General features: G+C 37.9%; 1 protein-coding gene across 4 annotated transcripts in view; it reads left to right on the top strand.

Annotated features, from left to right (window-relative positions):
* BCAR3 (BCAR3 adaptor protein, NSP family member) overlaps positions 1–26,543 on the top strand; it is a 61,567-nt gene that overhangs the window by 25,646 nt on the left and 9,378 nt on the right. For 3 of the 4 annotated variants that reach the window (XM_075759941.1, XM_075759942.1, XM_075759945.1), the window contains 3 exons: positions 23,685–23,813; positions 24,964–25,406; positions 26,002–26,102. In XM_075759941.1, coding sequence (XP_075616056.1) covers positions 23,685–23,813; positions 24,964–25,406; positions 26,002–26,102 — 673 coding nt within the window. Of the gene's footprint in view, positions 1–11,494; positions 11,660–23,684; positions 23,814–24,963; positions 25,407–26,001; positions 26,103–26,543 lie in introns of those variants that run through there. The other variant, XM_075759943.1, reaches the window with a different exon arrangement.

Genomic DNA, 26,543 nt, shown 5'->3' with positions numbered 1-26,543 from the left:
TATAAATACTTCAGGATCTTTTAACAGAAATCTGTGCTGTAATCATTAAGGCTGTATCAGGATGGAAAGAAAGAAAAGCAAATTTCTCTCCTCTTTTCATGGAAACCTTTTGAACATTTCCTGTGCAAATAGTCCTAATAATTACAGAAATACTTATCAGTGATGAGTTGATGAGTATTATTATGGCCTGCGGTTTTGGAGTTGTATTTTAATCCATTAGCAGAAAAATTACAAAATTTGTGACTGATTGTTGGCTCAGCATGGTCATGAGGGAAGTTTATATTTAGATTCAGTTTATATTTAGATACAGACTTGAAAAAGCTGTCACTAGTCTAAGGAAGTTAGACAACTGCAGAAAAATATTATTCCCTTGTGAAGTTCTACTGAAGGACTCTTGTTTATCTTAGTGTTCTTTTTTTCCCTACTTTTGCTCTTCCTTGATTTTGTTAGAAAGCAAATTGTCATAACAATTATTGCCATTTGTGGTGGAATTTGTGAGTGCAACTGAAAATAAAATTTTGATGACATTCCAATGTCTTGGTCATTATGTGCAGCTTTGCAAGATAGGACAGTATTTTGTGGGTTTAATTCAACTTCAGGGAGCTTTGATCAGGTGATGAGGTTTATTGATGCACAGTTTATATAGTCAATTGCACAAATTCATAATGTTGCGGATGCCAATCACATGGTAAGAATACTATCCAAAATGAAGTTTGTATGTGCGTATGTACATTTGGGAAAGTTTAGGAAAAAAATCTGTCAGCATGACAAGCAGTCACAGTTTGGGAAAGAATTCTTCCTGATGACATTGAAATTCCATTGCAAGGAGCCTTTTGTAGACATGGAAATATATTAGAGAAACCCCCACCCCTCTGGAAAAGCAGCCAACTACAGTGTATCTGCTCATGAGCTGCTGTGTATGACTCTCCTGTGGAGACTTGCCTGTTGAGATGCGAGTTGTGACTTGTGAGCAAAAAGTTTGCTGGGTTTCTGCGTTGTCTGAGAGCACCATACATTCAGTATCTGAGCTTGGAGGAATGTCTGACACTAAGGCACCAAATGATCAGGAGGTTCTTTTTGAATCTGTAGCGCTGGGGTTTTTTTCCCCCCATTTTGCAACTGCAGCAAGGGCAACAGTATCACAGGAGGTGGAATTATCAGATGGAATGTATTTTGTTGAGGAGAAAAGGAGTATGCCCATACAGCTGAATTTGACTTTACACATCTCTCTTTGTCATTACAGATTTGACATCCAACTCAAAGATCATCATTGGCATCAGTGATGTTTCAGTTATTGACCTTTTTTCCATATTTTTTAGCAGGAACCGAAGCTTAACAAACATCACTCCACAGCAGTTGCCTCTTTTTTACAAGCTGTATAATTCAGAAAGATAAGATCCTGGTAAAGCTAATCTAATGTTAAATACATATATTTATCTGTCTCACAATGAGAATTCAGTTTTGATGTTCGAGGGGTAGTTGCTAGTTATACAGTGCCCTCTGCTGGAGAAAAAACAATATAAGTTTGGTTTTTTTAATCAAGTTACGGCTATTAGAATCACATTTTTCATAATAATTTCATTGTAACTTTTGTAGTAATAAAAAGAGCCTGTAGCCTGACTGTTGGGAGGTGGCTGCTTTTCTCTTCAGAGGCACAGAAGGGGGGAGGAGGGGGAAAGATTCCCCCCCTCCCCACTGTTAAGTTATAGAAGTAGGTCCTAGAGGGAACTTGAGAAATTTTTTTGTTGGGGTGTCACTGAGATTGTTATAATAGATGTTCTGATTTTTTCAAAACCTCCAGCGAAAGAGATTCCGTAGCCTTCCAAGATAATCTCTTCTAACTCCCAATCTAGATTTGTCTAACAGTCTCTTCATTGTTACTGTGGAAAAGTTTTTCCTAAAATGTGATGTAAATCATCTTTTTTGCACATACAGGTGATTATTTGTGTGTGTCCATTTGTCTTCTTTTTGTTACCTTGTTTTAATTTTCTAGTGGAATAAGTTTCGGCTGTTGCAGTAAGTTGGACAAATCATCTTGTCTTGTACTTTTAATCCTGTTCTGGTAGTAGTGAAGTTTTGGGTAGTAGAATTTTTTCCTCAGCCTTATACCAGGCCTGTTTCTTACAACATGTGCCCTTTCTTTACTTAGAAGGGACAACTGTTTCTTTAAGTATATATGACAATTATTCCTAAAAGCTTTCAGCAACCAGGAAAATTTAAAAAAAGACTTAAGGAGTTACATATATAGTTGAAATTCAGCCGTTCTCAGGTAGTTAATTCCCTGAAATCATTATGAGACTCTTGCCCTATTTATTTAGACTTAATGAAAACTTGTTTTATTTAATAGTTGTCCATAATTAGGGATGGAATCTTACACCCAAGTTTCAGTATTTTCTCATGTTGAATTTTGTTTGACCAACAGGCTAGTCTCTGAAAAGATGGTTGAGTCAGCAGTTCTGTAATCTTTTGGGTACAAAGTGACGTATAATCTAAGCTGGTGTTTGCAGTAAATATGCAGGAAGTACGATTCTACAGCTCTGCAAGACAATGCACTTTTCAGTCTACTGTCCTAGTTCATGTTTTCCTAGTGGAGAGATTCCCAAGTTAGCCTGTTACTGTTTGGGGCTTTTTGTTTTTTTCCAGCCCCCAATTCCTGAATGACCTGATTAGCTCTAAGATCGGGGTGGGGGTGGCGTGGGGGGTGGGGGTGGAGGTTGTGGGTTGGGGTTTTTTTTTGTTTGGTTGGTTTGGTTTTTTGTTTGTTGGGTTTGTTTTGTTTTGTTTTTTAGTATACTGTGGGGAGGGATTTTTTTTTTCCTTTGTGAATGATAATCCTCATATGAATTCAGTCAAGTGGATAGTCCCTTTCTAATTATTCTGGCCTTTATTGTGACGTCTTTTAGCAATGGCTCTTGCATTCTCTTCTCCTGATGCTGAAATGGAATTTAGGGTATTTTGCTCATGGAACATCTTTTGTAATGCTGAGTGTGCTTTGGTAAATCTAAAATGTTGATAATTCTTAGAGCAGCATGCATTCTCTCTATTTGCCTGCTAAAGGTTAATCTTACATGTGTCCTATCATGAATTTGACCCTGTTAATGTCTGTATTCTACTTCTTTGTATTATTCTTCATTAACTCTTACATTTTGTCTGATCTGGAGTCATCAAAAGTTGATACATGCACTGAGATTGCACTGAGCTTTGAGTTGAAAACTATCTATAAAATTAACTTGCACTAATTTCCTTGGCACCGGGAGTAATACTAGTGGCAGTAGATACTTTGTTGATCTTTTCAATATCTTTGTTAGGTGATCAGTAACTACTATCAACCCTTATTCACAGATGAGAAACATAAGCTGGAAAGGTCTGAATCAGAAACATAGGACAGAAGTTTTGATGTACAAAGAAATATTCTTCTTACAAGATTGTTAAAGTAAAACTTGGATTTAATTAATTACTCTTTTTCTCCAAAATATTAATGCCTATGGCTCTCAAATGCTGACAGTTATACGTTGCTATTGATAATACCCCCAAGTTAAAATGACAGTGTCAGTGACAGGAAATACTGGTAAACGGTGACATGCATTTACTTAGCAAAGAAAGGAGAAAAAAAAGGGTGGCTTGTGCTTTTAAGACATTGTCTGGTTCACCTTCATTTGTGATCCTTTTTTGTTGCAGTTATTGTATCTTCTATCAGATACTGTGATTGTTGAAGTGACTGTTCATTTCTGACAAACAGTGCTTTCCTGTACTGAATTAAGCCAAGGTATAATCCTGGACCCATTCCATTGCATTGCAGTAGGCACTGTATTGTCTCATTTGCCAAAAAAGAGCCTGCCACTTCCCACAAAAGTCGTACCTGTGGGGAAGAAAGGAAGGTGCTGAATTACAGTATTGCCATGCCTAATTCTTTTCTACTCATCTGTAGTGAACATTGTATCTATCTTGGTAAGAGCAACCCCATGCAGAGTGAAAAGGATCTGAAGATTTGAGTGGAGACTAAGCAGTAAAGTGCATAAAATTTAATCTATTTGTAAAGTGAGTTTGTCTTTCTTTCTGGGTTCAATTTCTGTGCAAATACTTGTGTCAATTGACACAGAAGAAAAAGCTATATTTCTGCCTGTGTGATGGCATCAGCTGGAATTCTTACAGCTTACAATAGGCTTTTATATACATATATGAATAGGTGTGTAGATATATATAAAAGATATGTGTCACACAGAGAAATTTTACTCCTTTTCATGTGAGATATTTAAACTGTTAACAGCAGAGATCTGACTATAATTTACCATCTTTTGTATTGATCTTAACTGTTGCTGAGTGCTCTCTCTTATGTGGAATACTTATTTTTCCATTCATTTGGGGATTTCAGTATTGTTCCACAGGAACTATGCCTTAAAGATGATAGTTACTGATGTTGTTGGATCCTTTTCATAATTTTAAAGATGGACTAATAGCAACAGCTGACCGGGACATGAAAATATTTAACTCCATAGCAACGCCTTACTGAGGTCGATTTTTAAATGTATTTAAGCATATGAGCCACAAGGGGGAGTGAGTATACGGCTTGTGGAAGGCAGATTATTATTAAGTATTTTGGGTACTCTTACTGATAAAGCCTATGGAGGTAAAGCTCTTAATCTCTTGGAGCTGTGTTTATAGATTATAATTAGAGTAAGACTGGTACATTGTGTGTCTGTACATCTGCCCCTTTTTGGAGACATAGTGTTTAGATACAGTTTGGCCTGTGGAGAGGGCAGCAGAAGGAGCATTAGTACATTTCGGTTGGGATGCCATCTATTAACATGTGCTGTCAAAGGAGGTTTGTCTGAGATTTTTGTATGTCAGATACTATTAGGAACTAAGCACCTGTACAAATGAGGGAGTATAATGTTATGCTGGCTATCTAGAATACCCAGAGGTCATTTGCCTCCATGTCCTCAAATCCTTCTGTTAGTAAAATGTTGTATAAAAGGGAAGTATTTTAGGGTATTCAGGAGTTTTAGATAAATAGCTGATTTTGAAATGCTTCCATTACCCTGGTAAAGTAACAGAATTTTTTAATCTTTGAATTATATTTGGAATAGATGTAAATCTCAGACAAACACTTTAGTTTGACAGGCTTTCAAACTAAAGTGTTTTTTTTAGTTTGGAGGCTTTCAAAACAAAAATCTAGTGTTAGCGATTGTGTTAATAGCTTCTTATATACGAGAGAGCTGTTGTACACCATCCAGCAAAGCTAAAGTTACACTAATGACAGCTAAGTCAGCAGGAAAGAGAAGAAAATATGAGCCATAAGTTGTGAACTAATTCTGAATAAAAGGAAATTCATGCCTTTTCATATTTTTTTCTGTTGTTTTTTTTTTTTTTTTTTTCCCAATACAAGGAGTAAATTGAAGGAAAGACAGGTGAGACATTACCAAATTGCTTCGTGTTTGTACATGGGTTGGCAGACAGTAGATGGAGCTCAAGAATATGTATCCTAGTTTTTGGTAGGATCAATAAAACCAGCTGGTGGCTTCTTAATAAGAAGATGGGTAGTAGGAAAACCAGGCCTATTGCCAGATGACTTTAAAGTTTGTATGTTTTAATTATAAAAGATCAGATTTTTTTCAAAGGTATTTGGATGTCTTAAAGTGCAAATTAGGAGCTAGTAGGAAGCTCATAAGTAGGTTGACTTATAATAAGTGCAGGTTCGGCACTTATTTCTTGTAGCTGCCAACCTGGATTTTTATGAGAGTCAGATTTTCAAAGAGATCTTTTCAAGCAGCATTGAAAACTGAATAGATGAAAATTCTGTTTTCTCACTATTCCTGTACAACTGCAGTGTATTTCTGACTTTGCCTCACGGAACTGTGATAGAGAGGAGGAAGAAATTATGCTGACCTCTCCCGTACCACGCCTGTGCAGTGTAAACAAGTGTAATTACAGTTGCAGCTGTATCTATTGACTTATGATCCGAAGTTGCGGCAACAACAGTCTGCAGGAAGTGAGGTTATAGAAGAGTCAGTTCTATTAAGAATTGACACAGGAATGGTAGGACATGAGCTGGGTGGTGGGACTTTATGTGCCGATAGCTGAGTTAGGAACAGATAAAAGTAAGCAAAACTTTCTGACAGTGTTGTCATCCCCTTTTTTCTGCTTATTCTGCACTTTAAAAAGTGTTCAGCTGTAAACAGTTGGGCACTACCTGTATTTGGAGGCATCCCCAACAGAACTTTGTTAGAGGTGACAGGCCATGTCTGAAGGACTAAGTACTAAGACTAAACAGTAGTGGGCATTGTGAAGATACTGTTTGTGTGGACAATTTTTTTTATCAGTTGTTGTCCCCCGTTTCCTGACTTTTTGTTACATTAAAAAGAACAAATAACTAGTTATAGAGAAAAGTCTTATGTATTAAATGAAGAATGTTTCAATCTGAAGATTTAAATGCTTTGATTTTCTTTGGGGTTTTTCTTTCAAATTTTATTCATATTGTACTTCATTACAACCTTACAGGTGATATTTTATAGCCATAGGCACTCACATATGCACTATGTAATCGGGACGTATCTGTATTCCATGTGACGTCATTATCCAGTGACTGAGCAGTGTGCTCTGGATTGGTTGCAGCTGCATCAAATCAGATTTATGTTGTTGACCTTTGTACGGTGCATCATGTCTTCTTTCATTTACAGCTGACTTTCTGCCTGGATTGTTTACTTTGATTTAGTGGAGAGAAAGCTAAAGCATTACATGTATTTCACTGAATATTGTTAGACTGATTTAAATGCTTAAATGATTTGTTGATGTAATACTAAGTAACAGTGGCAAGCCAACAATTCCCTTATCTAATTTAGTCTGAAATTATTTCTCTGTAATATGAAATCACAAATCATAATCCTCTGTGTGAATTATAAGCACTTCCCTGAACATAAGTGGTATTTGGTTCAAAATAGCTTCTTGTAGATCTGCACACTGTGTAGATAACTCCAGACTGCTTATGAGTTTTTGAGTGTTTATGTTTTTACAGAGTTTGGTTGCTTTACTCAAGCCACTTACAACTTTGAAACAAAAGAATTTTTTAATTATTATTATTTTTATTTTTTGTGATGAGAGAAAAGGAAACCAACGCCCCCTAGAGAAATTATTCCTGCATTCTATCTTGTTTGACCTGTACAATTAAAGCAGCCTAAGAGGATTCCCCCAGAGCAGGTTCACGCTATCCAGGGTGAAGGCTTCAAACTCCTGCATATGCAGTGTGCTGTGAGTGGAGCTGGACACAGTTTAGGTGTGTCAGGGGAACAGTCCCAATATGCAGTGCTAGGTAAGCGTAATTTAAACCAGACCATGCAAACACCCTAAATAACTCTAGAGGCTTTGTATTAACACAGATGGCGTCAGCAGAGACCCCTTAATTTCTCTTCCTGATGGACTATAAGGAACTCAACACAGAATATTTGATTGAGTGTCCTTAAACTCATGTGGCCTTGAATTCTATGAATTTAGAAATTCTTTCTTAATAAACTTAGTTATCAAAACCACTCTAGCCAACCATCCTTAGAAAGAGATGAAGGGCTTATCAGATATTGTAAGTTTCTTGGCAAGAATCTTTGAAAAAAAAGAAATTAAGCTGATGGTTGATCTGTTGATGCTGGAGAGCATTAGAAATACATAAATAGATTGACTTAGCAGAAAAATTGTATTTGATGTTTCTAAGGTGCAAGAAACAGATGGTTTATTTCTCATGTGCAGAGTCTAAGAACCCAAAGTACCAGCAAAAATTCACAGGACAGGAAAGTGAAAATGTGACTATACCATCCTTTGTTTCTCTGAGTCAATATTTACAAGTGTAAATCTTATCTACATATGAAGTGTAATTTGGAGCAGCCTGAAGGCTGTTCTTGATCATGCTGGCTGAAAACAGCTCCGTGATAGCCAGCAGTGCAGGAACTATCATACTATCACCCAGAGGTTTCTCAGGTACTCTTAGAGATTCTGTCCAGTAGTCTTTATTTTCATACTGCTGTATCACAGTGTTGTGCAAAGGTTCTGATTCTGACTCTTAAGAATGTGTCATCCATTCATTGAACTACATGTGCAGAAGTCATGTTAACCTTTAATAAAAAAAAATCCCATTAGTTTTTGTTTTAAAAAAATTAGATTCACTATCTAAATAAAGCACCCTCTTTCCTGACAGTTATACTGTTGATAAAAAGTGTCAGCAGCTGCTGTATGAAATGGTACAGTATTATTTTCTAAGGTTCATTATTTCTAGCATTCTCACAGCACACATAATTTTTAATTCTTTACTTACTCCATTGCAGACAGGAAATAAGGAACTGGCAATTACCATTTGTAATTTATGCCCTGCTGTTCATGTTGAGCTGCAGATTTAACACTTAAACGTTTTTCACTGCTGCTTAGTAACAAGCCTTTCATATGACACATAGACACGCTCATATTGATTACGTATTAAGCCAAATTTACTTTCCAGATTGAGTTGTGCTATTCCCATTCAAGGGGGAGATTGTGCATACAATCCAGGGAATCTGTTGAAGATACACCCATTATATCCCTTTGCTCTCAGTAGGAAAAAGACAAGAGGGGAAATATAAGTCCGGTTGAAAAGGTTTGGGAAGATGATTCATATGCAAAAACTTCATTCATTGCCTCCCTTGTGTCTTTACTACTTGTTTTTGGGGAAGGAACCATACTGAGAATTACATCATTCAAACTAGACCAACAGAACTATACCAGTAAGTATCCCTGGGTAAAATACATGAAGTTACAAAACTAATAGGTCTTTCTGTAAGACCTGAATGTATGTGTAAAGTTATCAAGGCCTGGAGAAGTATTATGTTAGCTAGTGAGTTAGTTAATAATGGTTGGATTTGCAAGCTAGAACTTGAGAAAGTAGGAAAACACAAGTACCTAAAGGATACTGCATCCTCTCTGTTGTCACAAGTACTGTATCATGCTACTATGGGGACTTGGATGTTGTTTTTTTCTCTTTATAAAGTGCTTCATGTTGAAGTCTATTAGAACTGCTACTCCAACTCTTAATTTTTTGGAAAGTCGGGGATTTTTATTCTTGGTGATGACTGAGAACCTTTGTCTAAAATCCAGTGTAGGTTTACTCATTACTAGGTCATAATACTTCTTGTCCTTTGGGGTGTCTGTCGTCTCGTCGTCCGTTCCCACCCCCACCCCCCCCCCCCCCCCCAAAGAACTCTACTCTTGTTTGGAGTTTGCTTCTAATTCTTTTCAGAGCAAAAGTGGTCCACCTTATTTTGCATTGCTAAACTAGTTGGTTTCTGCTGCCAAAATAGATCAGTCATCCTAACAGCCCTTCTTGTCATCTGCTATAATTTTGAGGTACTTGTCTTAATAGTTTCTGTACATGATATTCCAAATTAAACCTTAGTGTACTGTGCAATGATACTAATACTTTCTTGTCACCATTATAAAGCAGAAATGCCTCAACTGATGCATTCTTGAGTTTCATTTCCCTTTTTGTAATTTCTCCCCCTCTTCTGTAAATTGGATTAGAAAAGGAGAATATTTTCACATTCTTGTATTTTATCTACTCATTCATTGTCTAGTTTGTCATATACTACTTGGAGAGGCATTTCCTCTCCCCAGCTATAGCAGGACTTCATCTCCAAAGAAATGAAGAGTCTATTCACCTATTTTCAGCCTCATTTCTGAGCCAATCTTTCATCCTTTTTCTTGCCCGGGTAATGACTTTTCAGTCCATTTAATGCTCTGATCTTTTATTCCTATGGAGTCTTCCTTTTCTCAAAAGTCACAGGCATAACATCCCTTCCAACCCAAACCATTCTATGGATGAGGATTTGGGCAACGTGGTCTAGTGGAGGGTGTCCCTGCCCGCAACAGGGGGGTTGGAACTAGATGATCTTTAAGGTCCCTTCCAACCCAAACCATTCTATGATTCTATGATCTACAGTGGCCAAGTAGTCTGACTGGCTTTATGAACATTGGTTTTAGTGCTTAACTTGGTGCTACATACCTGCAAACCGTAGGTGGTTAAACATGTAAGGGAACTTTACACATCACATTTCCTTTTCCTTGTTAGCAAGACTTCTTTTTGGATAGGCTGTCCATCCCGCTTGCCTTGAAAGGCAATGCACACTTTATATCTTTTCTTTGCTCAGTGCTGCTGCTTGGTTTAAGTGCCAAGTTGCGTTGCTTGATGCAGGCACTGAGAGCGCTTCACATTTTTCGGTCAATGTGGGAAGGAAGTACTCTATTATTAGTTGAGAAGTATTGCCTTGCAAGTAATACCTGAGGACATCAATAAGCATTTAATATATGTGCCCTACTAATTATGGAATATATTTGTTGCTGATGAAAAAGACAAGTAACTCTTCCTTTTAACCACTCCTTCAGACTAATTTATTCCTAATCTGAGATCTAAAATATATGTGATTTCTGTGACTTTTTGGTACCATTCAAGTTATAAATGACTGATTTCTTAAAAGTTTCTCTTTTTTAAGTGTTACAGGCTTTCTTGTACCCCTCAATCCAGTGCATTTTATTTCCTTTCACCCAGTTTGTTAACTGGGCTGCTATGGAGGTAAGGTCTTGTCTCTAACAGCTATTATAATTAGCGAAGTTACTTGCCTTTTTTGCCTTCATTCATGAGAGGGCCTTGAGGTACGTAGGACAGATTCTTTGCTGATGAGTAGTTTACTGGTCAGTAAGCTATGGACTATGCTGTCCAAGGGAATAGAATCACAGAGGTAAATAAAGCTGCTGGTTTTTATTTTTTTAGTGTTTATTTTTACTTTGCCAAATCAGAGGTGTTCTTGAATTCAGTTCTTTCTTTCTCTAGCAGTTTGCACATGCCCATGGGACTATTGCCAAGCTAAAGCTGTCCACTGAAAGCTTTAAATACTAAAGGTACCTTGGTTGCACCACGAATACTGACCATGCTGACAGTGTTGGTTTCTTGCTATTTTTTCCAAGGACTCCTTACCAGAAGCTTTCTAATTAAAAATAAACAGATTTATCATTTTCCCTGGTTACCTAAGCTCTAAGGCTATAAGTCTTATTGGAGTATGAAGAGTAACAGTTGTCAAACAGTAATCAACTGCTTTTCCTCTTTGTTTTTTTCTTTTATGCGTTTTATGTGTATATTATTGATGATGCAGATAGAGACATTGCATGATTGAGCTGGAGCAACTGACTAAGCCTTTATCAGCACAGGGAGACAGTCAGGCATGGTATCTCATCAAGAAGAGAAGTTTGCCTTGAGCTAGTGGCTTAAATACATCTCTGAGCCAGGGAATACCAAGATAGAGGAGCTAGGATTTCACTGGTGAGTGAAACAGATCACATGAGGATTCTGGCGCACTCTATATGGCAAGCTGGAAGCAAGCATGCCAGCGGCCACTGAATTGATAGTATCAGCTTCAGATGTGGAAAGTGTCCTGAACTCATATGTGAGTAGCGGGGTGTAGCAGGTCTAGCAGGCAGAAGTGATACTACAGAGCTTGCTAAACCTCTGAAAAACTGCTAGTAGTGATTGTTTATCTTCAGTCTTGAGGAACTACAAACAGCAGAATTGAAAATGCCGAAGGATTATAATGTTTTTCAAATGCTGATTGCAGCACTTTGCTGCTTTTATCATCGTAAGTCTATTATCGGAGCCAAGGTAGGTGCCCTTTTTCAATAACAGTAAATACACAGTGTGCTAGTCAGTAATGCTTTAGTTTTTGTTCATAAGTGTTTGGTTTTATATGATGGTTGTGTTCTAAATAACATCTTTAGAATTCACCATTGTCTCAGAGAGAAGCTTAAACAATTTTCAGTTTTATGAGCCTGAAGCTGACTATGTTTAAGCACCAAGTTTAAAATGCCCTGGTTTGGGACTTGCTGAAGAGAATTTTAGCAAAGTTTCAAGCTTTCAGAATTTAACTGATCAGACCACTTGGTTCCCTAACTTTTTCACCTACTTACTGAAAACATAGGCAATTGTGCTCAGGAGCTAAGTTTTTTTTACACTTCAGCTAAGTTTTTAAACACTTCAGACAATTCTGGAGTTGTCCTTATATTTTAGAACGTTTTGAATTACAAAATACACAAAATCATATGCTCATAGAATGGTTTGGGTTGGAAGGAACCTTTAAAGATCATATAGTCCAACCCTCCTGCCATGGGCAGGGACATCTTTCACTTTATGCAAAAATGCACTATATGTACTATATGCAAAGAAAAAGCATTTATAAACATTTCAAGCCATGCTTATGAGGTGTCTAAATGACTTGAGAGCTGAACTGTAATCAGTTGGGGTATCTAACTGCTTTTGAGGATCTGTGAGCTATGCCTAAGCTTTTAAATCTTTTTATTTAAGATGCATACTTGAATTGTTCTTTGAATAATAAAGTGTCAGCTCTGTAAGTCACTGTGTAACGTGTATAGATTTTTCTGAAGCACTTGCAATGAGGAAGGATGTGAAAGTTGCTATCTTCTGGCCGTCAGTTTTCAAACTTTGATGGAGGCACTTAAAAGTTGGGAACAGTTGCCCCCCTTCTCTCTCCTCTAGTGACTTACCCTTTTAACTGTCCGTTCCTGAAAGTGGGGTGTGGGGCTCAGTCTTTTGGGCACACTGAAAAAGTGGCTCTAATCAGACTGTCTTCTCTTTCTCACTGGGACAAATGTCAGAAGTTATCATCAGAATAGAGAGCTAAATATGCTTTCCTGTCACTGTAATTAATTTTCATTTTCATTCCAATTTTAAGCATAAGGCTTAACTCTTCTGTTCTAAAACTTTAAAAATTACACTGGGTTTTATTGTTGCCTGTCAGAACAGTTATAAAACCGTTGTTCTTGACCATGCATGCCCTTTGTTTAACTTGGCATGAGTTTCTAATACCTAAAATAACGGTGGTGTTGTCATGGCAGCTTTCCATTTAGTCTAATCCATATAGTCTCTAGAGAAACTGAAACATTAATACTGTTTGCTGTATGGAGGGTAAAAAATAAAACCTTTTATGTAGAAACAAATTACAGCTGAGCTCTTTCAAAAATAAGGTTCTATTTAAAGAGATTTGCAGCATTTAAAATAGATTTGAATGCATGTGTTCCAGCATGCAGATATAGCATTAGTTGAATCTGATGAACTGCTATTTTAAGAACTTCTGATGGTAGGAAACTGGGGTGCATTGCTGAAGAGAAGGTGGCTGTAGGTATAGAAACAGCTGGTGGTCAAATCAAGTAAGGTCTGCACCTTGGGGCCAAATGATGTACGTTCTGTGAAATGCCAAAGTGCCTAGTATTGTATGAACACCTAAGCCTTAAGTCATTGTCTTCTTACTTAATTTGTGAAAACATACCACTTTGAGCAAAATCAGTTTGTGCAATTAGATGAGATTAATTCTTAGTTTTAATAGTAATTGCACTTGGAATGAAATACCAAATTGAACCATAAATAAGCATGCTGAAGTCTGCAGCTACCTCTGAGAGATTGAGCGGTTTTGCTGCACTGAGATAAATTCATTGTAATTATGTTGTCCAATTTGATTGAAAACAGTGTGTGGCCAAGCTCAGAGATGCCTCATTGCATCCCATCAAAGCACAGGAAACAGTAGAGCACTTAAGCGCTCACATTTTGCTATACTTAATTTTAGCATATGAAATTAGGATCTCAATAGCAGATGTTTCATTTGTTTTCCCATACATTAATAGAAAATATAATGATCAGTGCAGAAGATCTGAACTTGGATCAACTCATTCTTCAGTCACGATGTGTCAGTACCTTTTACAATCCCATTTGGTTTTAATAGCTGTTTACAGTTAAGGTCAGCTTCTACATTTGAGAAAAATAAGGGGAAACTTCAAGGCAAGGGGTTCCTGTTTGTGGTTAAAATAAGAAAGTGAAGAGAGTATTCTAAATAGTGACTTATGCCACTTCCAAGCCAAAATATTGTTACTGAATTTTTGTGTTTTTAGGAAGTTAAGAATTAAGCCTAAATCAGTGATAAACTGTGACCTAAAAAATAAGAAGATCTAAATTAATAAATCTAACTTTGCCACAAAATAGGGTTTTTAAGTTCTGTCTGGTATGGTTGTCATGATTGGGGGGAAAGACCTTGAAGTTCAAGTATTTTCATTCTTAATTCTCTGCTATGATTCACCCTCAGCTGAAGCTGTGCAAAAGGAGAAAGCCACTCAAATTATAAGGACTGCCAAGTTCTAATACTTCCAGCATGTTGATCTAGCTCATTACTGGGTAATGTACTAATGCTATGAATGTGGCATGCGTAAGAAGCCTTTTATAAGCAGCTACTTATTGCAAGTGCCATTTCTTATCTTGGATGAAATGCAAACACTTTTTTATAGATAGTAGATCTTAATTAATATTTCTTCAGTATGTGATGATCTAAATCTGTTTCACTGGCACCTCAGGCTTCATGTATCCAGTTTCAGCGTGCATGTGGAGGCAGTTGGATTTGATAACGTGAGTTTACAAGTCATCACCACCCAGCATTATGAGTATGCCTTTTTGATGTTACATTTGTTGTTGTTGGAGAGGGCCAGACAGGAAAAGACTGACTTATCAAAATGATATGAAATTTTGTATAGCTCCCTGAACTTTGAGTTCCCATTGTCTTGCTGCTGAGTTTGAGTTTTGATGAGTCTTATACTATAACTTTTTTTCAATTTCTCATGGTAATTTTATACAGTTCATCAAACTTTCACTGCAGTATACCCTCTATTATAAATATATAGATAGCATAGGGATCACTGGTGCTTTGTAAGTGATTCCTGTTTGATAGGAATGGGAACATTCTCCAGAAGATGTTTATGCATTATAACTTCTTGCTAATACCTTTCATTTAGGTATTTCTCAGATTAAAACATAAACCCACAAATTTTAAAATCCTTTACATTTGGTAGTCAAAATCCCCAGGGTCACTGAGTGAGGAGATTAGGATTTGACTAACTCTAAACTCAGGATTTCTCAGGATCCATATTCTAGAAATGAGGCTGTCCTCCTAGCTCTGAATGTGGTCACCTAGAAAATTAGGGAATTGTTATCAGTGTAGTGTTGTAGTGGAAGATGGATGCAGAGTCCGCTAGAATTAAGTCTTCCCATTACCTTTAGTTAACATTAGACTGAACTTGGTACTTAAAGCCTTTTTTTATTTTCCTCCTCCCAAACAAATATCTCACTTATTGTTAAAAAATGGCCCCCTTTCTGTGAATTTCAGGCAGGTTACATTGTTCATAGTGGCAAACTGAGAACATTCACATGATGGAATTTATTTGATTTTAAAGAGCTGTTTCAGTCATGATGGAAGTTTTCATGATGATTTGTTATCTTTTCATCAGTAACCTCAAAAGTTGTCACCTGTTACCTAAACAAGCAGACAGAAATGTTGTGGCTTCAAAATTGCCATTCTTCTGTATTAATCTGAGTAGTTCAAGATTTCTCTCCTGTATATCTCCTGTTCAAGATTTCTCTTCTGTATCTTGGGCTGCATCAAAAGAAGCATGACCAGTAGGTCAAGGGAAGTGATTCTCCCCCTCTACTCTGCTCTTGTGAGATCCCAACCTGGAGTACTGTGTCCAGCTCTGGGGCCCCCAACATAATAAGAAAGACATGGAGCTGTTGGAGCGAGTCCAGAGGAGGCCACAAAGATAATCAGAGGGCTGGAGCACCTCTTCTGTGAAGACAGGCTGAGAGAGTTGGGGTTGTTCAGCCGGGAGAAGAGAAGGCTCGGGCAAGACCTTAGAGCAGCCTTCCAGTACCTAAAGGGGGGTACAGGAGAGCTGGAGAGGGACTGTTTACAAGGGCATGGAGTGATAGGACAAGGGGAAATGGCCTTAAGGTGAAGGAGGGTAGATTGAGATTAGACATTACGAAGAAATTCTTTAGTGTGAGAGTGATGAGGCACTGGAACAGGTTGCCCAGAGAAGCTGTGGATGCCCCCTCCCTGGAAGTGTTCAAGGCCAGGTTGGATGGCGCTTTGCACAGCCTGGTCCAGTGGAGGGTGTCCCTGCCCATGGCAGGAGGGTTGGAACTAGATCTTGAAGGTCCCTTCCAACCCAAACCATTCTATGTCAGTTTATATATTATTTGCTCTATGTCTCAACCAACCTATTAAGCCACTAGAAAATAAAAATAAAATCCTGAAGAAGTTGGCAATCAATCTGTGCAAAGAGACTTTTATCACCCATTTTGTACTTCCCATTACTTAACACAGTGCTGTTAGACTCCTATGTGAACTTTGTGCGCTCTGTAAGGTTGGAGAAAACTGACCCTGTGAAGAACGTTTGCCACAGTTGTAGTTCAAAATGTCCAAGTTAATCAGAAAATGGTTTCCTGAATTTAGAAACTTGCTTTTCTCCATTAGTTCTTTCTCAGAAACACTATTTCAGAAATAACTCTCTCTCTGTGTTCTTGTCACTTTGTAAGTTCTTGGACAGTGATACTATTTTTTTGTACAGGAGAAAATAAGGACTGACCAGAATGTTTTCAAAGATGGAGAGTCTAGGTCCACATAGGTATTCTTTTAAATCCCTAGTGTGAGGCTCTTGGTTTTAGCGACCGATTAGAAGAGTTGAAATGAAATTAAGTGAAATTAAATACATTATACTCATTAGAAATAAAATTAAAACATATTATAAATTGATCTAACTGTATATTTTTAAACGCTTGTATTGATAGTGCCAGACAGGCAGTCTGATCAGGATCACAAGAGCACAGGCTTAGAGACTTAAAAGTTCTCTGCAGCCAGTGAAGTATATCCAGAATCAAAACTTTGACAATAAAATGTTCCTTTTCTGTATGACCAAGTTGATTGCTCTCTAGTGGCTAGGAAATAGAAGAATTTCATTACTTGTTCACTTTTCCAGATGTTTTTAGTGTCCTGTGTCTGTGCATCCCCTCTCTTCTTTCTCCTTTCAGATCTTTGTCTTCCCTCTTGGTATTTCCTGTCCCTGCCCCAGCATCCCCTTCACATTTTCTGTTGATTGGTCTTTCTGTTAAATTATCCACTTGGCTAAAAGCTATGTAAATCGCATGAAATTTAAGTTTTTGCTGAATCACAAAGTATCTCCTATCTCTCCTCATTTATTTGGAGATTCTGTAGGACCTAGTGATTTTACAAGGTCAGAAAGCTGTAGCTCAAAGTTCACGGTGCACATAAGCAAACACAGCAGCCCTCCAGTGTTGGAGAAAAGATGGATTTGGGAAAAAGCTGTAATAGATTTGGTTTAGATACATAGAGTATGTGTATTAAAATTTTAGGAAAGGTACTGGCTTGACTTATTTCCTCAGTCAGATCACATTCCAGTTTTCATAGAGCTGTTCTCATTTACCCCTAATATTATCTCTTTTTCTTTTTTTTTCTTGAAACCGTCAAGGCAACAGGAAATCAGGTGGTTCCAAAGCTGCCTGTTGGGCTAATTTAAATATCAGCTGGCAGAGCTATGTAAAGCACCAGGCAATAATTGAGATTGGATGGAAATGTGGCCACCTTTAGTCATGTACCTGTAACAGTCCTTGGCTGTGCTTTAAGTAAATAATACTTTGCCAGAAGAATACAAAGAGAGGTGATAAGAAATTCTGCATTATCAGAACTGAAGGAGATGATCTAGCATGACAGATTTTGGACCACTTCCAAACTGTGTCTAAAAAGTAAAAGTCTTTCCCTCATAATTGAAGCTGTTTAAAACAAATCCCCGAAAAGCAAACAAGAAAAAAAAACCCACTTGATCACCTTAGAGAGGAATTAATAACACCTGAGGTAAGCCATGAAAGCTCGAACACATAAGATGCAGCTTTGGGTACATATTTAGAAACCTGTGTGATTCTCCTCTCAGCTATTTTGATATTCCATTGGTACATGTACTTCACTGGAGTTATTGCAGATAGGAACTGGAGAAAGAATCCACTGCCAGTAGGCAACAGAAATAACTGTGGGGCTTCTATTTTGTTTACCACCAAACTCATACAGTAGATTATTCAGCATAATTAAAATTTATTCTAATGTAAGGTGATAAATTCAGCTAGGATGGTTGACACAAGAGTTTGATATAGTGAGTTTCCTTTGGAAAGTGCCACTCAAATGAAACTAACCCCTTGGATGCACAAACAACAGACTGTTGCAAGAAATTTCTATTGAAGTTCACAAGTTTCCTAGTTACAGCATATAGTGGTAGGTCAAGTCCTTTTAAAATTTACCCTAAATAAGATCATATTTTGATGTTTTATTTCCTTAAACTTTGATATTTTCCAGGTTTTGGTACACTGGATTAATATTTGCCTGAAAAAATGTAACATAATATATGACATCAAGGGTAGCTTGTTACATCTGTAAGCACAGTCTGCTTATAGTTTAATGGCCCTGAAGTAGAAATACTTTGTGAAAAATAATAAACTTGCATGACATTTTTTAATAACACTAAAATAACTATACTGATTAGAATTTTTTTCCCCTCTTCTAAACTCTTGTTTCTCTAGGGTTTCCATTGAGTACCTAAGTAGGATTGATGGCTTTTGCTGGAGGTTGATAATATTGTATTGCTAGATAGTTTTGTATTTTTCTTTTAAAGACTTGTTCACAAAAACTCAGCATGGCAGGAATATCTTAAAATAGCACCAGGACTGGAAACAATGCAACTAAAATGTGAACAAAGAGTTCTGGAAAGCACATACTTAGGGGGAGTTCTTTGTAGGTCAGGAAAAGCATTTGTATTTGAAAAGAGTTCTGCTGACTTGATTTGCTTTTATATTTCAGGGATCTCTGACAGGGTTGTTACTTTCTGGAAGTCTTAAAGAATTTAAACTGGAAGCTTCCCCGTGTCGCTTCAACCATGTTTTGTTGCAGAATATCTGAAGTCTTTAATTTTTGCTCTAGATTTTTTTTAAAATTTCTTTTTACCATCCACTTCACTAGCTGTAAGTGTAAATTAAGGTTTCTCGCTGTCATTGGATAGGAGCCAACAAAGTGTCTTAGACAAAGGCATAAACTGAGAACATACTACTAAATGAAGGTTTGTCATGATGAAGTTAGTGCAAATTTACAGCATACCATTACTGCCCTTTAACTTTTGGGTGCTATTGGGAAATGAGGCTGAAGTATCTGCATCACATTCTGTGGAATAAGTCACCTTTTTTTAAGAAAGAAAGCCCACTGCCATAGCTAATTATGCTGTTCCTTATTTATAGAATAATGTGCTTGTGCAGGCTGTGCCTGGAGTGATTTTCAAGCCCTTACTTGCATGATGTGAAGTTCAGTGTATTCAGAGATTCTTGCAGGACCAGAGGTCTTGGGTTTAGCATAGAAAGGGATAGGCTGGTATGATTACAGACAGTTCATCAGTCACGCTTCTCTTTTAATGGACAGAGGTTGTATAAGAAATGAGTCTCAGCCAACAAAAAAACTGTCCAGGAAGGCATGCTATTACTGAACTTGCTTACATAGGCAGTTCTCCCCCCGTGTATTTTGTGCTAGCTGCAGGAGTTCTTCCACTAAGTTTGGAGTTGTATAAGGGTTGGTTGTTTGCTTCATCTCAAGAGACGTCTGACCTCTGGCAATCAGAGTATGCTCAGTGTGGTAGACCATGGTGGAGAGGATTTTTAACAAACCAATAATCATGAATGTTGACAATTTAGTTGGTTTGGATTCCTTAAATGTGTTTCTTGTTGTATTGCTAGATGTAATTCAAGTGCTATATGTGTCTCATTACATTCATTCAAGTAGTGAAAAATCCATTTAACCACCAGAAGAAATTCCAGGTTTGTCTGCTGTTTGTAATTCATGTGTATCTGTAACTTGATCAGCCTGTTTTTTAAAGATAATTTGTGTCAATACAATGGATTAAATTAATCTGTACACAGAGACCTATAGCTCTTTTTGTTGGCCAAGAATCTAGCTCTCCTAAGCAAATTTGTTTATATGCTATAGCCTGTTCCATTTACAGTAGCTTTGCCTACCACTGAGATACAGTGAGATGCTTTTGGAATGATGGTAACAATTTGTACAGTAGTTCTGGGGTTTTTAAGATCTCTATTCAGTCAAAAGCATCTTTCAAAAACTTAGATACAGTTCACATAAAAGCAGTAGTTCCTTTCAGAAGGTCAGCAAAATACACAGCTATGAATGTAAAAGATTCGTACACCATTACAACTGAATGCTGTTGTTTAGCTTGGAGGGGGTATTTATCGAACACATATAAAATTATACATGTTCCTTTTCTGGGTTAAGTATAGGTGGCCCGTCCACCTTAGTCAAATTTGGTAATTTAGATCTCTCACTAAGAGAGAAGACGCGTCATGATTTTGTGTCCCATATCGTCCCTACATACTAAAATCCCTCTCTAACCGTTGTGAGCAGGTTAGTTCCACCCTAGATGATGGCCCTCAACACTCTATTCACAGTTTATTAAGCAGTAATCATTACAATACACAGTACAGATACATTACAATTTCAAGATCTTACAATAGAACGTGCTTGACTTACAAACACGTGTATAATGTCCACTGATGTAAATAATGCTCGATTTGATAGACGATGAGCCACTTTGTCCTGTTGGGAATTTGAGAGTCCCAACTCTGCAAGTAATTCATAATTGCTTTGATGCCACTTCCCACGTGCACCCAGAGGAAATCCCATAAATTTAACATTAACGGCATTCGTCAGTTCTCGCACTTGACTTCTGAGATGTTGATATTTTCTCACTTTTTCTGTTGCTGCTTCCGCCAACGAGGTTTCTTTACTTTCATATCTTACGGTGACATCCACCACAATAGCTTGATCTCCTTTTACAAATATTAAATCTGGTTTAAATAATTCATTCTGAGAATCTTTTAGCAGTGGTTCTTGAAATATAACCCACTGTTTTCTTTTGGCTTCTTCCACCAACAATTCGCACAATTGATTATGTCTTTTGATTCTAGTGTCCTGAACCACAGGACAATATCAAATTATATGGGAACAGGTCTCATTCTCTGCTTGACAGTGTCGACAGGCTTTAATTTGAGTCTCTTGCCTACCCCTTGCCAGGAATTCTCTTGTTGGGTAGACATTTGCTCGCAGTTGCAATGCTGTAATAAGCTTCCTGTGTGGAATGCCCCTATAATGTTCAATCCAATTGTTACTGATCTTACCCTTCTCAAAGTTGGAAATCCCTCAGCCCTGGGATAGCAGCCTGGTCCAGTTTATGAATTCTTGTTTTCTCCAATCACAGGGTCTTGGGAAGATGATTTTTGGAGCGGACATCTCCCATTTTGAGACAACTTCTGCACCACCAATCACATCTGATATTACCATAACCACTTTTGGGTCCCAAATAGATAATATCTTTTCTTTATCTCCTCCTGCTGCAATCCATAATTTCCCAAACTCCTTCTCAATTTCTTCCTGCCACACAACTGCCCTTATCGTCTCATCTGAAGACTGCGCAACTCTGTGTAGTCTTCTCACCTGCACACTCGCGATTAATCCCCAAAGTCTGGTAATACCCAAACCACCGTCTTTAGGGCTGGAATATAACATGGTATCACAGGAACATTAAAAGTTCTCCAGCCGCTTCCTTGCGTGGTCAGGGGAAAGATGCTCTTGAAAAGTCTACTCTCAATTTGTGTGTTCTTCACTCTACCTTAAGCTTAATGTAAATGTCCTAATACTTGCTATCGATCTGTAAGATGTGGCAGCAAAATGGTTAACTTAATTCTGGAATCAATGTCAATCAGCTTCAAATGGGTACCCAGTCATTTGAGTTGGGAAATAAAGGCGGCAGGCAAGTGCCACTAGTCCTATAGCTGTGTTAGTCTGATAGGTCACAGAGGTTTGGAGTGGAGGGGGGATTTTTGGCCTTACTTGACTATGTTTTGATACTTTGATATGCTTTTGGACTCGAGTCCTCAGTAAGCCTCTTCTATGACTCCTTCTACATCCACTAACTTAATCTCTTTACGTTGTACATGATTTTATGAAACAGACCTTGCAGTGAAGGTCTTTTTTTGTGGCATGGTTTGTTCCTGAACAGACTTCTTAAAGCTTGGGAGGAGTTGGTGAAAGACCTTGACTGTACAAAAGCACAAAGGATTTACTCCTTGTTGAAAATGATTGTCTATTTTGAACCACATTTGTATAGATAAATAACACCCTGTTACGGTTCACAGAAGCAAAACTGAGGTGAAAAGTGATTCTTTACCAGGTTGTTTTTATCTGTTGCCTTCCTTTATAAGCTACTACACTCACTTGTGTTTATCTAAGAGAAGCCTTAGTTTTCTCTGAGAAAAGCAGAGAGAAGAGGAGAATTTATCTCAGAATTTCTCTGGGCGCTCAGCGTATTTTAATAGTCTTGGCACCAGGATGCCTCTTCTGGCGTTATTCCACCAAAAATCTGCTGTCTAGTAATCTGTTGTAATTCAGTCTGCTTGAAATTGCAGGAAGGATTATTGAAAGAAGTGCTAAATGTATGCCACCTGCTCCCACGGTTAGGTGCTGTGAGTATTCAATGTGAAGGAGAAAATGCTATAGAGAGCAGTGTTCATGGAAAGAATAGGATTGGTGGGTGAGCATTCCCAGTTCTTTTGTAAATAATGCATGTATTGCATATTTACATCATTGTGTCAGTGAAGGGAACCTGTGAGCTTTGGCTCATATCCAGAGCAGAGGAAAAAAAACCATTATGCACTGGGGCAAAATGTTGTGTTTTAGAATGCTCTCCAGCTGGAGGCCCCCCTCTCTCTCCCTCCTTTTTTTTAAAATGTACTCTGATTCTTTGATCAATGTAGAACATGTTCCCTGCAATGAACCTGTTTCTCTTGGGTATCTTAGGCTTTTGAAACTTTAAAACAGAAAAGGTGGGCTGGAATCCCCAGCCCTTGGAGAATGTAAGGAAGTCCAAAGAACTTCCCTCCACTGAGTGCTTATGAAAGAGTGCATGACAACTCTCTAGAGAAGATATTGCACCTTACTTTGGTAGCAACACTGCATCTGCAAGAAGGACTAATGAGCCAGAGTGGTCCAGCATGGAAGTTGTACTCCAAAAAGAGATGAAGATGGAAATTTTCCAGAAAATATTACAGTAGTTGTATAGTGGTGATGGAGATAACTCCAAGCAGATCTCATGGTTTTTTGTGCTAAGGGGCAGCAAGAGCTTTTTCCCCTTAAGATGGGAATATCTTGGACATACAGATTTAATGACCATTAGAAGTAAACTCTTTAAGGTTGAAAATTTACTTTGGCAAACTGTTTTCAGGTGCAACAGAAATATTGAACAACTATGTATGTCCAGGTTAGCCTGTCTTGATGCATTTGGAATGGTCTTAATTGGATGAATTCAAGGGGTGGAGGGAGAGAATCTGTATTTAAAATAGAAGTTTAAACAGGAGGAAGAATATTAGAGCAGGGCATTTGGGTATAGTTAGAATTCTTAATGGGATGAGGAAGTAAGAGAAGTGACTTTGTAGGTGTGTCATTATTAGCTTAGTGTACGGACAGAACACTTTGTTCTGTGCAGTGTATAACAATCACATGTTATCTCATTGAATGCTAGATTTTGCAAATACAATCTAGAGAGCAAAGCCAAGCCAGCCTGATAAAAAGCAGCACCTGCATTCCAGTGACTAATGCAGATCATGTGATGGAAGTTATAACCCAGGTAAAATGTTAACCACTAAACTTGGCACAGTTGAAACTTTTAATCTTTTATTGCAGTTTTCTAGGGAGAGGCAAGTTATGGACAATAGCCCAGAAAAACTGAAGAAGGAGTTAGAGGAAGAACTGCAGCTAAGTAGTGAAGACTTGCGTAGCCATGCCTGGTACCATGGACGTATTCCTCGGCAGGTATGTGGTCTTTGCATTGCTAAACATGCTTTGAGCTTTTATAGACAAGCAGAATTGCACTAAAGTACTATACATATCTCTAATATCTGCATTAATTTAGTAGAAACATAATGCTTATTCGTGTGAAAGCGATGGTATTTATCACAGCTTGGCATAAAATGAGGCTGAGGAGGAATCCAGGGCAGACACTGGTGGAAAATACAGATATTTCAGGATTTATGAGCACTGAATAAAGGTGGAAATGGAATTTAGGTTTTATATGAGAATACTATCCCCATATATTGTTCAGACACTGATATTAGTTTGGTTCAATATTCTTAACCAAAGTTAAAATATTCTTGTTTATTTTCTTTCTTGCCCTTGGAATTTGGGGGAGGGAAAAACCCCCACCACAAAATCTATGCAGTAACTTAATTTTGAGCCTTACAAACGTAGTTAGAAATATGTTAAAGTTGTCGTTGGATTGGAGCTTAGCTTCCCAGAGCACCTGGAGCTCCCCCTGCGGGCCTCCCTTCTGTGCATACCCGGCTCTCACCAGAGCTGCCTGCTGCCCTTCACCTAAACAAGGACAGCAGGCACAGCAGCCACGTACACTGCGCTTAAGATTAACTGTTAAATATGTAGTTTATCACATGAAAAGACTAACTCAAAACAGAAAACAGGATTTCTCTGACTCTTCCTAGTACTATGCAGTATTCACAAAGAATGAAAAATGAAAGCTTCTGTCACTTAAGGTAATAATGAAAGGACGATTTCTGGGGTCCTGTAGTAATGGCTTCTAAACTTCAGTGTGACTGTCTCTTCAGATGCTTTAACCTCTAAAATCCTGAGTCATCGCTTCCCCTTCATGCCTTATTTTCTATTAGCAAGCTATAAGAAATATATATGCAAAAGTGGGTCATATTCTGGCTGCTGGACATTTTCCAAGAAGCCCCTCCAGATCTCTGCTGTGGGACAAGCTCTTAATTTCAGAATTGAAGACATCATTCTTCTACCACACCTCATGCTTTGCTTTTGTATTTATGGCTTTGTCCTCCCAGAGCAGCCAAATTCAGTCCTATGTTTCAGAATATTTTGGTACTATGTGTTGTTTGACTACTTGTTTTCTGATTCTGACAGTATTTTTTTGTATAATTCTTTTTCCTCAAAGGTGGCAGAAGGCCTAGTTCAGAGAGATGGAGATTTTCTGATTAGGGATTCTCTCTCCAGCCCTGGGAACTTTGTTCTTACCTGTCAGTGGAAAAACACCTCTCAGCATTTTAAAATCAACAGAACAGTTCTAAGACTCAATGAAGCCTACTGCCGGGTTCAGTATCAGTTTGAACTGGAAAGTTTTGACAATATCCCTGGCTTAGTTAGATACTACGTTGGGAATCGCACACCAATATCAAAGCAGAGTGGAGCAATTATTTTTCAGCCTATCAACAGGACTGTCCCTCTCAGGTGTCTAGAAGAAAAGTATGGTATAACTCCAGTTCAACAAAAAGAGCCAAGTGTCCCTGAAGGAAAAACAGAAACTGCAAAAAGGCTGAGTCTTGGTATATCCAGCATGCAATCCCCGGAGCAGAGCATACCCAGAGGAAATCTTTTAAGGTACTTTAAATTTGCTGTCCTTATGGAAGGAAATGAGGTAGCTGTATCAACTCCCATTGTAGGTGATGTGAATTTTCGCTTTGGTTTTAGATGGAAGACTAGGTGTGAGTGATTGCCTAAAAAATCCTTTGCTAAAAATCAGCAAATCCACAGAGCGAGAGCAAATGTAGACTCTGGAAACATAACAGCTGTACAACTTGTTCTTCAGTGATTTGGCAAATCTTGACTAGTATAAGACAAAGAATTAAAATAAAATCTTGCTGCTGCTCCAGAAAAGTCTTTCTTTCCATATTTGACTTCTGCAATAAAAATACCAAGTGTAGGATAAAGGATCCTAATTTCAGTGTCCAAATCAAATGTTCCATTAAAAAGTCTCAACATTCAAGAAACACCCTCATGAATCCTGCAGAATTCACGTATTACAATCTATTTCATTGCTACCACAACAGCATGAAGTAGCTTTTATTCTTATGAGCTGCCCAAGTGCAAGCTAATGATCCTTGCACAGGTTATGATATATCCTGGCAATTAGGTGTGTATGTTAAGAGTATTGGATGTATTGATATGTTTTTCTTTGCATTTTTGTTTGCCCTAGAAACAAAGAAAAAAGTGGTAGCCAGCCAGCTAGTTTGGATCATGTTCTGGAGAAAAGATTCCCTTTAAAGGCTCACCAGTCAGAGAGCTATCTGCTAAGAGGTACGTTTTGTAATTAAATGTTTTACACTTGGAATCTGTGAGTGCCCAGGTGGTCTGTTACACTTCAGACCAAAGTGAGACTGTTGAGTGTTCTGAGTACTGTATATACAGTTGTATTAAATGGCCAGTGTAAGCTGTGTTAGCATACTGCTTGCTCTTTAAGTCATTGGAACAGGGGTTATTTTTTGCTTTTCATTCCTTTTGCTGCTCTCTGGTTCCACAGCCACTTTCATTGTCTTCCTCCAATGATACAAGATGTACCAACACTTGATCCGTTATTGATCATGGCTTTTTCTTTCTCAGATTCTTCAGAGCAATTGTTTCCATACTAACATACTGACTGTGTAAGGAAGCTTGCAGTGATGCATCTATTTCTATGTGGGCAAATTTTAGTGTTTGACTTCCAAGGCTGCTAGTCATTTTAAATATGGTAGCTGTTAA

Source organism: Balearica regulorum, chromosome 8 (assembly GCF_011004875.1).
Source record: "Balearica regulorum gibbericeps isolate bBalReg1 chromosome 8, bBalReg1.pri, whole genome shotgun sequence".
Taxonomy (NCBI): domain Eukaryota; kingdom Metazoa; phylum Chordata; class Aves; order Gruiformes; family Gruidae; genus Balearica; species Balearica regulorum.
Note: the sequence above shows the minus strand (reverse complement) of the source record. Positions and strands in the feature narration are given on the sequence as shown.